Consider the following 12,926-nt stretch of genomic DNA (forward strand, 5'->3'; position numbering starts at 1 on the left):
ATTTGTTGACTCAAAGGGTTTATCCCTAGATCTCAGAAACAAGTTATATCATCAAGAGACCACGGGGCATTGTTCCAGCTCAAGGATCACGATTGGAGGAAGCAATTTTAAATCTGAGACAAAAGGTTGATACCAACTCTCAGTTATAGGGGCTCCTATCAAAGGTTTGTTTTAAAACATCCAGGGTCTCATTCTGGATAATTGGGGATCTTTCCAAACACTCTGAGTTTATTCTAGGTGCTGTGAGAAGTCCAGACTTCTACAGGAGATCAGACTTTTTTCCTGCTGTCTGAGGGTTCCTCTGATCCCCTTTGTATCCTTGGGGATGCTCTCTGCAAGACCTTAATTATTCTAAAGTATTTGACAACAAAAGCAATGTTGAAATTCTACAAAGAACAGGTGGGATATAAGCAAGGATGTCCTTGAGCTCAGCATGAGGTTCTGGGGACTCCACTAAGCCATCGTTGCCTGGATAGATCATGGGGGAACAAAGGTGCTTAAATCCTAAAGAAGCAGAAGCCCCTTTTTGACAAGGGCCCCATGTGCTTTGAGTTCATTCTCCTATCTCTGGACATGTGCAAACCCATGAGGCCTCCAGAAAAAGTTCCTGCAGGTAGTGTCCAAGTCCCACCCTCATGCACTGAAAATACAGTAAGCAGTGAGCCCAAGTTCAAGCTGTCTGAAGCCCTGGCATCTGTGCTGTGGCAGGGAGTGCTCATGTCCTTTGATGGGACAAGTTTAACCAAGTAGATGAGTTTCTGGGCTGTAGTCATTGTGGCCCTGGGTTTATTTTATTCTGGATTCATGACCCAGTCAGTTAGAAACCATGTCCATTCTTTAGGGGTGTGTGCCAAGAGGAAGATGCCATATGTACTCAATGAGGTATCAACCTTACAACACCGATGAGAGTCCTGACAGTGTACGAGTGGCTCAGCATGCAGGTAAGAATAATTCCCAGCAAAAGCACAATTGGTAAATTGTTTGTTTACCATGCATGAAGCCCTGGGTTCCATCCTCAGCATCATTTAAAAGAGTATAGCAGTACACACCTGTTATTGCAGCAATTGGGTGAAACAGGACAGTTTGTAGCTCAAGGCCAAACTGAGCTACGTGAGTCAAAAACAACCAACCAAACCAAAATAACAACAAAAACCCCAACATGCAGTATTTTAAAATCTCATGGAGGTGTGATCAAAGTGTTTTGCTAGAAGCCATGTTTGACAAGATGCCAGAGGGAAGGACAATGACTCAAGAGATGAGGTCTTCTTACATTCCCAGCTCTGAACTAAGCCAAGTCTTTAGATTGGGTGTCTCACAGAATTTTGCAAGGACTTGGAAAGGGGAAGACACAGGGAAGGGGTGCTGGGCACAGAGGGATGGGGACAAAGGAAGGGGTGCTGGGTACAGAGGGATGGGGACAAGGAAAGGGGTGCTGGGTACAGAGGGATGGGGACAAGGAAAGGGGTGCTGGGCATAGAGATATAAGGGACAGTGTGACACACAAGCTGTAAAGCTGGAGGCACAAGGTACCTGGTGGCTCACTGCGAAGTTTCCTGTGGGGGGGGCCCTCTGAAACAGAGAGAGTCCCCAGAGGTTACCATCCACACTATGTTAAGGGCACTAGCTTCAATTGAGTAATAAAAGGTATTTCTTAGTCAACATGAACAGAGAGCCAGCCTGGAGAAGTTGGCACTTTAAATAAGGACAGGCACCATTTAAACTTCTGTCTTCCTGAGTCACTTGAGAAATATTTAGAAGAAGTTCCAGCATTGTATAAAGGTAAAGAGGCATCTGAAAAAAAAAAACAGTCTGAAAAACAGTGTGTGGACGTCATCTTCATGAACATTGCCTACCTCGTATTTTTCAGACAGGGTCTCACTGGCCTAGAGTTCACTAATTGGACTATGCTAGCTGGCCAAAAGTCCCAGGAATTCTCCAGTTTCTGCCACCCTAGCATTGAGGGTGCAAAAATGTGCCACCATGCCCAGTTTGTTTATGGGATTAAATTTGGGTCTTTGTGCTCAAAAATAAGCCCTTTAACCAAGTGAGCCACTGCCCTAGCTTTGGTCTCTGTTACCTTTGGTGGCAGCTATGTGGGAGGTGATGGGCAACATGGGAAATGCTTGTGGCATGTAGAAGGCCATTTACCTGGCCAGCAGCACTAAAACTTGCTCATTGATTTCTTGTCGGTTGGTAGGGTTTATCAACCTCATACAGCTCTAGTGTATGAGTTCATGTTTTGGTGGATCTAGACTTAGAGAGTATGGAACACACTGGCACCTCAAAAGGATTTGGTTCTATCTTGGTCTGAACCACCTTAGGTCACATATGTAGTAGGGTAAGAACACACAGAGATGGTCAACAATCTCAGAAAGCCATTAAGCGTAAGAGAGAAGAGAGACCTCAGATAGCTAAGGTAAGTATCCTCCAGCCACTCACTCAGGGCAGCAGGGCACAAGCCCCACCAGAACATTCTTCAGGTCACGGTGGAAATGGGTCCTGCACTGAGCTCTCAGTGAGGGAACAACGGTTATATTCCTACTAGATTGGAGAAATTGAGAAGGATGGTTTCTAGCCTGTTAAGTAGGACCCAACCACACATTGTCGTCTTGAGGGATTGGAGGCTCCTTTCAAGATGGGTCACTTTAGAAGCAGAAAGATGATAAAGGGACCAAGATGGAGCCTGGGCAGTCCAGTGCATGGTGGGTTTGCCTGGGCAGTCCAGTGCATGGTGGCTTTGCCTGGGCAATCCAGTGAATGGTGGGTTTTTGACAGAGAAAGATGGGCAGTCAGATGAGTGGGCCCTGTGAGGCCCAGAGAAAGTATATATCCAACAAGAGGACCTGTGATGGTCACTCTACCAAAGGCTATTGTAGATCATGGTGCAGCTTAAAGAAGGGTGATGGATGCTACCCAAACATTGTGTGTGGACAGGGGTGGCAGAGGAGCAGAGCTGGAGTTTCTCACTCAAGGGGAGAGTGAGGCAGTGTCCAGGCACATGCTGGGTGTGTGAAGCAGATTGAGGACCAGGTTTAACAAGGCCTTGACTCTTCCCCATAGCTCAGCACAGATGCCAGGGCAGGTGTAGGGAAAGCTGGTGTGAATTTCATGGTCATTTCTGCTTTCCAGTTAAAACAGAAGTGAGGGCATCAGTGGGAAGTGAGATGGAGATGAGAGATCACTTACTGGGTGATTTCAGTGGTTATCAGCAGCTGGGGAGTATCTGGCTTATTTGTGTCTTGGCTATGCAGAAGGTTTAACACCGGACTGGGTACCAGTCAAATGAAGGCAGCAAAGCAAGAGAGAGCTTCAGGTTGCTGAGGAGGTGTGCAAGTGCAGGTGAAGGCTGACCACGGGAAGGAACTTGGGGTGCTGGAGAGGGAATGTGAAAGGGGCAAATACCACAGAGCTAGACAGGTAACTCCAACTGTCACGATGCCCACAGTACAGTTTGAGTGTAGAGTCTCTCATCAACATCCCAGAGTATAGCAAGATCAAGGGACAGACAACAAGTCTTATGGGATATGAAAATCACAGAGAACAGTGGAGTTAAGAGAGGCTGGAAGGCCAGAATGTCCAGAATGATGGTACAGAGAAGGAGGCAGCCCTGAGCAAGAAAACCAAACTTAGTCCCCACAATAGTGTGGGCAGGGCATCTTCATGAGGGGCCACCTGGCAACTTCTAGAGACATTTGTAGTTGTCACAATTCTGGGTAGACAGGTCTGCTAAGCACGTGACATGCACAGCACAGCCCAACCCTACCTGACACAGCAGTGTGAGGACCTAAAATAAAAGGTTCAGAGAAGGATAAGAAGAAAGGGTTGGTAGTCGTCCATCCTGCAATGAACGACAGGCTTTAAGTGATGGAATCTTCCTCCACCTCCTCCACATGAGGGAGTAGGACATATGGGTTAAAGGATAAGAGATGAGTTTCTCAGAGACCATGCCCTGCTCAACTCTATGCCTGCTCCAATGCTGGAATAATAAAAATGTTCAGTGAATCACAAAGGTGGGAGGATGTTAAAGGTGCTGTTGGGTACAGGGATGCAGGGGAACAGATGCATGGGTTCAGAGCAGGCACTCTAGGCTGATGAGGCCCTTCCAGCTACCTTGGCTCCTCACCTGAGTTTGCTCTTGAGGGCATTCACCTCACGGCCCATAGCCTCATTGCTCTCAGTGGCCTCATCTAGCTCCCGCTGCAGCTTCCTGCGGTTGGCATTGATGCGCTGGGATTCCTCCTCTGCCTCTTCTAGCTGCCTCTTGAGCTGCTTGACCTTAGTGTTTCCTTTCTCTGCCTGCCAAGGACAGGACAATGTGTCAGCAAAGGTCAATGTAAGGGGTCGTGGAGCACCAGGTGAGACCAGGACAGCCAAAAAGAGGCACCAGCTGTGTCTACCTGCTCCTTGTACTGCTCTGCCATCTTGCGCTCATCCTCCACCTGCAGCAGGACCTCCTTTAGCTTCTTGTCCTTTTGCTTCAGCGACTTGGTGGCTGCCTGTTTTTCTCTGTCATGGGGAGGAAAGAGAGGTGGTTTCGAATTGAAATGGCATTTTTGTAATTAACATGCTAACCAAGGCATGGCATCCCAGCTTCCTTGAGCCTCAATTTAAGAGTCATCCCAAGAATCAGCCAGATGTAGAATAAAGAAAGTTGGCACAGTTGTAGAACCTTTATGATGTGGCCTAGCTAGCAGGATGGGTCAATGGAGGAGGGACTTAAAGGTGATATTTGCCTCTGATTCAGCCCAAACTCTCTGATGTGCTCTATCAAGATGTGAGAAGCAGCAGCTGCAGGTGCTGCCTGGAGTTCCCCAAACTAAGCTGCTCCACTATGCCTCTCCCACACGACGGGTTGGAAACTGTGAGCCAAAATAGACCCTTCCTATCTTAAGTTTCTTCTGTCAAGTAGTCTGTCACAACAATGAGAAAAGTAATTGATACATACAGCATAAGCCACTCCATCGTGACAAAGTATATGGTTCAAGCTGGGGATGACAGGGAAGGACAGAGAGTTGTGGGTTTTTATTGTTGTTATTTGTGGGGTTTTTTGAGGTGATGCAAATGATCATCCTATATATACACAGGTAAATTCAAAACCGCAAAAGTGTATGGATCATCTGGAAAGGTGGTATAAATACAGAATCTTTAAAACATTGGGTTGCAAAGATGCTGTGACTCACGATCAAGCAAGGGAGCTGTGTCTATGGACTGGTGGTGGGCCTTTCATGTCCCTAGTGGCAGGGGAAGGTTAAGAAAAGCCTGGGGGCTCCCACCAAGGCTAGCGCATGTCTAGAGGACTGTCACCATTCTAATAGCCACTAACATTGTGAGGGGTTGCTCTCAGCCAGAGGCAGGCTCAGTACATCCTTGCCCTGTGGCCATAGTCACACACTCCACTGTCACACTCTAGACATGGGACTCTCAGGATGATTCCCCAAGTGTTCCTTCCTGGTCTCTAGAAAGCTGAAACTCTGGAGCCCCCATACCTGGCCTCCTGTTCAACCTGCTCCTCCAGCTGTGCAATCTTGGCCTCCAGCGCCGCAACAGTGGACTTGAGCTTAGCTTTGATGGCACCTTCTACCTCCTGCAACTTGCTTCGCAGTTCCTTGTTCTGGCGCTCCAGCTGTTGCCGTGCACTCTCATTCTTCTGAGCTGTGCTGCGCTCCGTGGCCAGCTCATTGCTCAGTTGCTCAGCCTAGGGAAGAGAAATGGCCATGAGGCAGAAGGCATACAACTAGGTGAGTATCAGAACAAGTCTACCACCATTGTTCCCTAAGGCCATAACACCTGCTTCCTCTCTCTTTTTCTACTCATTCTTTGTCATTATTTCTCAGCTCAGAAACCTCAGTCACCTAGACTGAGCCAGAAACCTGTTCTGTTCTACCCATGTCCCCTAGCCCAGACCCTGAGGGGCTACAGGATGGTTCCTGGCACCCATCACAGAGCTACTCAGGAAGCTTCCACTCCATAGTGGCACCAAGGACTCTTGGGATTGGGCAAAGAGCAGTGAGGGAAAACACCAGAGCCATTCACCATGGCCATGTGCTGGAGCAAGCAAGATGGCTCTGGCTAACAGAAGACCCTGCAGGTCCATTTAGAGTTTTCTGAAGACCACAGGCAGAAACAGGCGTGACACACACAGGAAAGGAGAAAAAAGGACCCTGTGCCTTATTTTTGGATCTCCTCTTGTTTTCCTCAATCCCTGGAGCTAAAACAAAACATACCTGTGGTGCATGCTACTTAGCTGGTGCTGGGCTACACCTACATCCTATTTCAGGAAACCCAACGCACTCTGCTTCTCCGTTGGGAATATGGCCAAGTGGTCTTGCCTCACTGTAGCCCTCCCTCAGGTGCTTATTTTGAGTCCAATGGCTGAGTGCCAAATATAGGTGTCCTGCATAGGACAGAAGCAACTACCCAGAGCTAAAAGGGTAGGTAGGGTCAGGCTACTTCCTGAGCCCTCTGTGTTAATTTAAATGGCTTGAGTAGGTGTTCCCTCCCTTTCCCCTCAGCCTAACTTCGGTATCTCCTACCTGCAGTGTGGCCTTGCGTACTCTGTCACTCATGGCCTCCATGTTGCCCTGCTCTTCCTCCAGCTCGTCCTCTAGCTGGGCGATCCTTGCCTCCAGGCGGCGCTTCTCATCCTGCAGTGTATTCCTGGAGGGAATGAAACTACTTTGGGTACCCATGGACCTTACTCAGTCTTAGGCCACTCTCCCTGAAAAGGTGTTGTTTCAGGTGGCCCTCATTCTCTAGCTGGGAAAACAAGCTCAAGGGAAACTAGAGTCACCCAAGATCACCTGTATCATGGTTTGAATGAGAAATGTCCCTCACAAACTCATGTACTGGAGGCTTGGTTATCAACTGGTCAGCTCTGGTAAATGACTAGATTCTGAGGCTCTGGCTTAATAAATGGATCAATTCCTTGATGGCTTCATGATAGGATTCCTGGATGGTGAAAAGCAATAAATGAAGGGTTGTTGGAAGAAGCTGGTCACAAGAGGGACAGGGACTTGTATCCTTGGGGTCTCTACTCCCTTCTTGATTCACACTGTTTCTGTCTACCTTGAAGTGAACAGCCTCTTCAGTGTGTACCCATTACCATGATGCTCTGTACTAGCCTAAGTCCAGGATCAGCAAAGCCTTGGGCTGAATCCTCTGAAACCATGAGCTAAAATAAGCTTTCTCTTTTAAACATCTGTTGAGTATTTGAGCCATAGCACAGCATCCTGCTAGGAAGAAGTGAGTTGGGACTCATACGGACCAACATCAGCAAAGCCAGAATGGAGTGGGAACAATCTCCTCCAGCTTTCTTCGCTCCTGCCACTACTCACTCAGAATGAAGTGCCACATTTCCAAATCAGTAGGTGGGAAGACCCTGAGGTCAAGACTTTTCCCAGCATGGGTCTGTCCTGCCAAGGCTCAGTGAGCATTGGGTTTGCTATCATTGAAGTGGGGGTTCCAGGGCACACCTCAGGCTGGTTGTTCTCTTACCCCAAGTCCAGTTGCCTCTTCTACATCCTTACCTTCCTGACACACTGCTAGCCAGCTCCTCAGCCAGCTCCTCCTTCTCCAGGTCAGCTTGCTTGCGAGCTCTCTCAGCTGCTGCCAGGTCCTGAAGGGAGAGAGGATCTAGCTATCCTGCTGCTGCACAGTTGAAGTGCAGCTCCCCTTTTGAGCCCAGGGAGGCTCCCTTTGCTCTTTGTGTGAGGGGAAAGGAAGGAAGAAAGGAAATCTGGGCGCCTAGGCCTGAGAGTCCCACCACAACACTGTGAGTGGCTGTTGCCAGCAGGGCAAGCCTGTACCTCCTGGAGCTGCATGAGGTCTGCCTCCAGGCTCTTCGCTTTCTTCTCATTCTCCTTTGAGGTGGCAAAGATCTCATCCCTGGAGGCACGGGCATCATCTAGCTCTCTTTGGAAGTCCTTCATCTGAGCCTGCATGAGTCAATAGGACAAGCATGGTCCACTTTACTCACCTGGCTCTGCACAGAGAGACATACCTCTGTGTGCCAACCCCTTGGAATTTCCAGTTTATCTTGGTGAATCCCTGGTACTTGGCTGGGCCTTACGTCTCCAGTGGCAGAATCCTCCTGTGAACTGAAGGGAATGAACAAGAGCCCAGCAACAGTGCCTCACTCAGAAAACCAACTACTTGTAGCTAAATAGCAGCACAGAGTCAGCTGCTAACCTACACCTCTGATAGAAGCAGGTTGCTTCCTGAAGTCTCCACACTGATGCACCAGGCCTGGAGAGCTGCTTCTTCCTCCACCTGCATTCCCTCTTCCCTCAACACAGCATCACCAACCTGCAGTTTTCGAAGCTGTTTGATGGCTTCTTCCCTCCCTTTGATGGCTGAATCAGCCTGGAGCTCTAGGTCTTTCAGGTCCCCTTCCAGCTTCTTCTTAGCTGCTGCCGCCAGAGCCCTCTGCTTCCGTTCATCTTCCAGTTCTGTCTCATACTCATGCAGCTGAGTCAGGAAGAGGGGTACAAGCTACAAGGATGGCCCTCAGAGCCCCAGCTCATTTGGCCACTCCCTGAGCTCCCAGAGACTCAACATAAAGTGATGTGTGTTGCTGGAAGTGGGGGTGCCCATTGCTTCCAGCAAGTAGGCTTTAGGGGCTGAATTTAGGTCATGAATCTTGGCAGTAAGTGGTGGTAGAAGATGGGGATGTCCCCAGTCGCAGGTGGGAGCTGGCTCACCTGCCGCTGTAGCTGCCTCCTCTTCTCCTCGTTCTGCTCATCCCGAGCCTGGAGATCACGCTCAAACTGGCCCTTGAGGGCCTGCATGTTGACCTCCAGTCGCAGCTTGGCATCCTCAGTGGCCTGCAGCTCATCCTCCAGTTCCTCCAGCTGGGTTTTCATCTCTTCCATCTGGGTCTCCAAGGCCCGCTTGGACTTCTCTAGTTCGTGTACCTGGTAAGCAGAGTGAGCAGGGCCTTTGCATACCCTCATGGAATAGAGGCTCATGAGGCCAGAGCAGTGGCCCTGGCCTCCAGGGTCTGACTTGGCCCCTGATGACTTGGCCCTAGCTGCTGTTCCCTAGCTTCTCATGTCCACACCAGACTGGTGTACCTTGCTGAGGCACCAGTTAGTGAGATGCAGAACTACTTACATTCTTGCCCACATCATCCTTGGAGCTGACCAGGTCTTCCATCTCAGCTTTGAGCATCTTGTTAGTCCTCTCCAGCTCTTCTTTGGCTTCCAGGGCTTCCTCCAGGGCCCGGGCTAGAGACAAAGCCTTCGTTTCCTTTTCCCGGGCCTCTGCTTCAGCTCGGTCTCTCTCATCCGCATACTTGGAGGAGATGTTCTTCTCCTCAGCTAACAACTGAAAAAACACAGGGCTCAGAGGCATCCCTAGCACACCTGCGGCTCACCAAACTCCAGATGTGAAAAAGACCTAGTCATGATGAATGTGCCTAGTGGAAATACAAGCAATTTAGATACACGTGGAAAACAGTTAGGATACTTCACTTTCTCACTGCCCATTGGGATAGCACACCCTCCTACTGAGGACAATGTGGTATTGAATTATTGGTGTGTGAGGGGGGTGGCCAGAAGTATCTTTCTTACAAAGTTACCCCATGCACCATACTAAGGGTGTATGGTTACGCACATACTTGGATAAAAGTCAAAGATGGCTTCCATCTTAACACAATTCTTATCTGATGGAGAAGAGAGCGGTATGTTACAGACTGTGGCACCTAAACCTAGATTGCAAAATTCCACAGACAAATGAATACCAGGGACCTCCTAACACCACAGGTAACACCAAACCCCACAAAATATCAACAGGAAGGCAGTGGAAATCACTTCTGGCCCTCTAGTGGAAAATAAGACCATGGAGCACATGGCAGTCCAGAGCAGAATGGCTCAGAAAGGGAGGAATTGGCGTGTCCTGCACAAGCTTAACGTGGTGAGGCCTATCATGGGGAGCAGTAGCCCTTGAATCTCTAGTATTTGGGTTCACAACACGGTCTGTAAACTGAGTTTTAGAATAACCCTATATTGTATATAAATAAAATCATGTTTAATAAGTATGGGTAGCTGGGCAGTGGTGGCACACGCCTTTAATCCCAGTAAATGGGAGGCAGAGGCAGACGGATTTCTGAGTTTGAGGCCAGCCTGGTCTACAGAGTGAGTTCCAGGACAGCCAGGGCTATGTAGAGAAACCCTGTCTCAAAAAAACAAACAAACCAATTTGTAATAAGTATGGGTAGTCTATATTAGAAATAGTATTTAGGAATTTGGGTTATAACAGGAACATTTATCAGAACAGTGTGACTGCACATTTGAAAGATGTGTTCATCACAGCATATGTAAATTTACCTCAAAAATAGAAAATAATAATACTTAATATTAGTGTTTCAAGACAAAGTTTTGCTATGCAACCTAGTTTTAAACTCATAATTCTCCTGCCTCATCTTCCTGAGGCAGGAGAATTTCAGGCCTGTGCCACCATGCCTGGCTGCAAAACTATTTTTTTAAGTACAAGGGTTTTTTTTTTTACATTTATTTACATGTGTGTGTGTGTACATGTATGTGCTACATGATGACCAGAAGACAAATTGTGGAACTCTGGTCTCTACTTCCTCTAAATAGGTTTTAGGAGCTGGAATTAGGTCATGAATCTTGGCAGCAAGATCTTGGCAGTAGGCTATCTCTCACCAGCCTGAGTATCTTTTAATATGCAATGTTAAATATTAAGAAAGAAGGGCATAGATGTCTTTAATTTGTTTCAAAATGTACCCCAAAAATGAAATATGTTGGGTTACTGTGATTCATCTTTATGCAAGCACCTTTAATCTCAGCACTCAAGAGCTGTAGGCAGGCAGATCTCTATAAGTTTGAGGCCAGCCTGGCCTACACTATGAGTTCTAGACAAGACAGAGTTACATAGTAAGACCATCTCCCCACTGTTCACCGCCCCCCTAAAAAAAGTAGGGCAAAAGGCATGTAGCACAATGTTAATGATTGAGTCTAGTAGCGACTGCTTTGGAGAAAGTGGTATTACCAAGGATACATTTTGAGGGAAAGACCTGGGCCACAGTTGGTAGAATGTTTGCCTACCCTGGGTCCAGTCTCCAGCATTACATAAAACTGACAATGGCACACCAGTGATTCCAGCATTCCAAAGGTAGAGGCAGGAGGATTACAAGTTCAGAAGTTCAAAGCCAACTATAGCTAAACAGTGAGTTCAAGGCCAACATAGTCAACAGGAGACTATATCAAAAGAGAGAGAGAGAGAGAGAGAGAGAGAGAGAGAGAGAGAGAGAGAGCAAAAATTAAATAATGTGTTCCAAAAAATGATGCTTAGAGTTACTTATAACATCCAGCAGTGCTCCTGAGTATCCAATGAGTGGAGGGATAAATGACCCTCACTTTATTAGAGCTTTGCCATCCCTATGGAAAATGTCTGTCAGCAGGTTTCACGGTGTTTGTACCTAGAAAAATCTCAATGTTAAGCATTCTAATATGTTCATGCCCTGACCTAGCATCCCTCTCATGTCATTGTTACTTAAGATGAGACAAGATAGCCTTCCACAGTGTCCAGCAAAGTCCAAAGGAGACTCAGATTCCCAGCACCTCCACAGTGTGGCACAGAGCTAACTTCACCCTATGTAAAGGACAGTGAGCTTTCAGCCCTACCTGATCAAATTTCTTCTGCTTCTTTTCCAGATTGGATACCAGTTGCCGCTGGTTGTCCAAGTCCACTACCAAGTCATCCAGCTCCTGCTGAAGCCTGTTCTTGGTTTTCTCCAGTTTGTCATAGGCTGCAGCCTTCTCCTCATACTGCTGGCCAAGGCCCTCCATCTCTTTCTGCAACCTCTTCTTCCCCTCCTCCATGACCTCAATGGTGCTTGCAAAGTCCTGCAGTTTCTTCTTAGAGTCTGAGAGCTGGAATGGCCAAGAGTGGGAAGCTGAGAAGTGAACTCTCTTCCTCCTCACTGAGGAAACCCAACAGCAAATGGAGCTACTGAACAAATAAACCACAAAGCCTAGAGGAGACCCATGGGGAACCCAGAGAAATGAGGAGTCACAATGGACCCTGGAGGTGAGGAGAGGACCCATTGTGGGTCTCAGCATATTGTCCACACCTGAATGTTCAGGGTGGAGACATGGCGCTCCAGGTTTTGCTTTGCCTCCATCTCCTCATCCAGCTGGTCCTGCAGGCTGTTCCTCTCATCTTCCAACTGACGCAGCTTGGTAGACACATTGAGCTTCTGCCGGGTTTCTTCTTGAAGCAGCTCCTACAAGAGAGAGCATACATGGTGATCCCAGGGATGCCCCCAAGGATGGAGGCACTCCAGGTCTCCCAGATGGTACAGTACAATACTCACTTGGGTGTCCTGAAGTTGAGATCCAAGGGAAGCCACATCTTTGGCCAGTTTGATGGCCTTGCTCTCTGCCTCATTGAGCATGCCTGTGACACTCTCCACTTCATTCTGGGGGTGGGGAGAGTGAGAGACCAATGAGATGAAATTCATATCACAGATCAGCAAGAAGAGCCCTTTTCACTCAGAATATATCACACACCTTTGTGGGATAGGACCTGTGGTATTCAGTGACAGAAAATACACAGGAGGCAAGAGGCAACTGTGGACCCTTCTGGAACCCATCAGCTACAAACTTGGAATTCTGGCCCTACACTCCATTCTAGAATCTTCCACTGTATTGACTGGGTGCAGTTGGGATCCACCTTATTGGATTCTAAATCCCTACCAAGGTTGGCAGAGATGAACTGAGAGTTCCAGTACTGAAAGTCACTCCTTACCACTGGAGAAGAAACAGGAGGACCCATGACTGCAGGCGAGTCCTCCTCCTATTCCTGCCCCTGCAGGCAGGTCCTCTTCCTATTCCTGCTCCTGCAGGTGGGTCCTCCTCCTATTCCTGCTCCTGCTCCTGCTCCTGCTCCTGCTCCTGCTCCTG

The 12,926-nt window shown here is 48.1% G+C and overlaps 1 protein-coding gene across 4 annotated transcripts in view; it reads right to left on the reverse strand.

Moving 5' to 3' along the window:
• The window catches only part of Myh11 (myosin heavy chain 11), a 108,079-nt gene that overhangs the window by 1,988 nt on the left and 93,165 nt on the right, over positions 1-12,926 (reverse strand). For 2 of the 4 annotated variants that reach the window (XM_031363150.1, XM_031363149.1), the window contains 13 exons: positions 12,338-12,442; positions 12,095-12,247; positions 11,646-11,894; positions 9,112-9,324; positions 8,700-8,912; positions 8,305-8,466; positions 7,806-7,934; positions 7,527-7,615; positions 6,534-6,657; positions 5,487-5,695; positions 4,398-4,506; positions 4,124-4,296; positions 1,531-1,569 (listed from right to left, as the gene is read on the reverse strand). In XM_031363150.1, coding sequence (XP_031219010.1) covers positions 1,539-1,569; positions 4,124-4,296; positions 4,398-4,506; positions 5,487-5,695; positions 6,534-6,657; positions 7,527-7,615; positions 7,806-7,934; positions 8,305-8,466; positions 8,700-8,912; positions 9,112-9,324; positions 11,646-11,894; positions 12,095-12,247; positions 12,338-12,442 — 1,959 coding nt within the window. In that variant the 3' untranslated portion in view covers positions 1,531-1,538. The remainder of the gene's footprint in view (positions 1-1,530; positions 1,570-4,123; positions 4,297-4,397; positions 4,507-5,486; positions 5,696-6,533; positions 6,658-7,526; positions 7,616-7,805; positions 7,935-8,304; positions 8,467-8,699; positions 8,913-9,111; positions 9,325-11,645; positions 11,895-12,094; positions 12,248-12,337; positions 12,443-12,926) is intronic. The other 2 variants (XM_031363148.1, XM_031363147.1) reach the window with 1 other exon arrangement.

Source organism: Mastomys coucha, unplaced genomic scaffold (assembly GCF_008632895.1).
Source record: "Mastomys coucha isolate ucsf_1 unplaced genomic scaffold, UCSF_Mcou_1 pScaffold12, whole genome shotgun sequence".
NCBI classification, from domain to species: domain Eukaryota; kingdom Metazoa; phylum Chordata; class Mammalia; order Rodentia; family Muridae; genus Mastomys; species Mastomys coucha.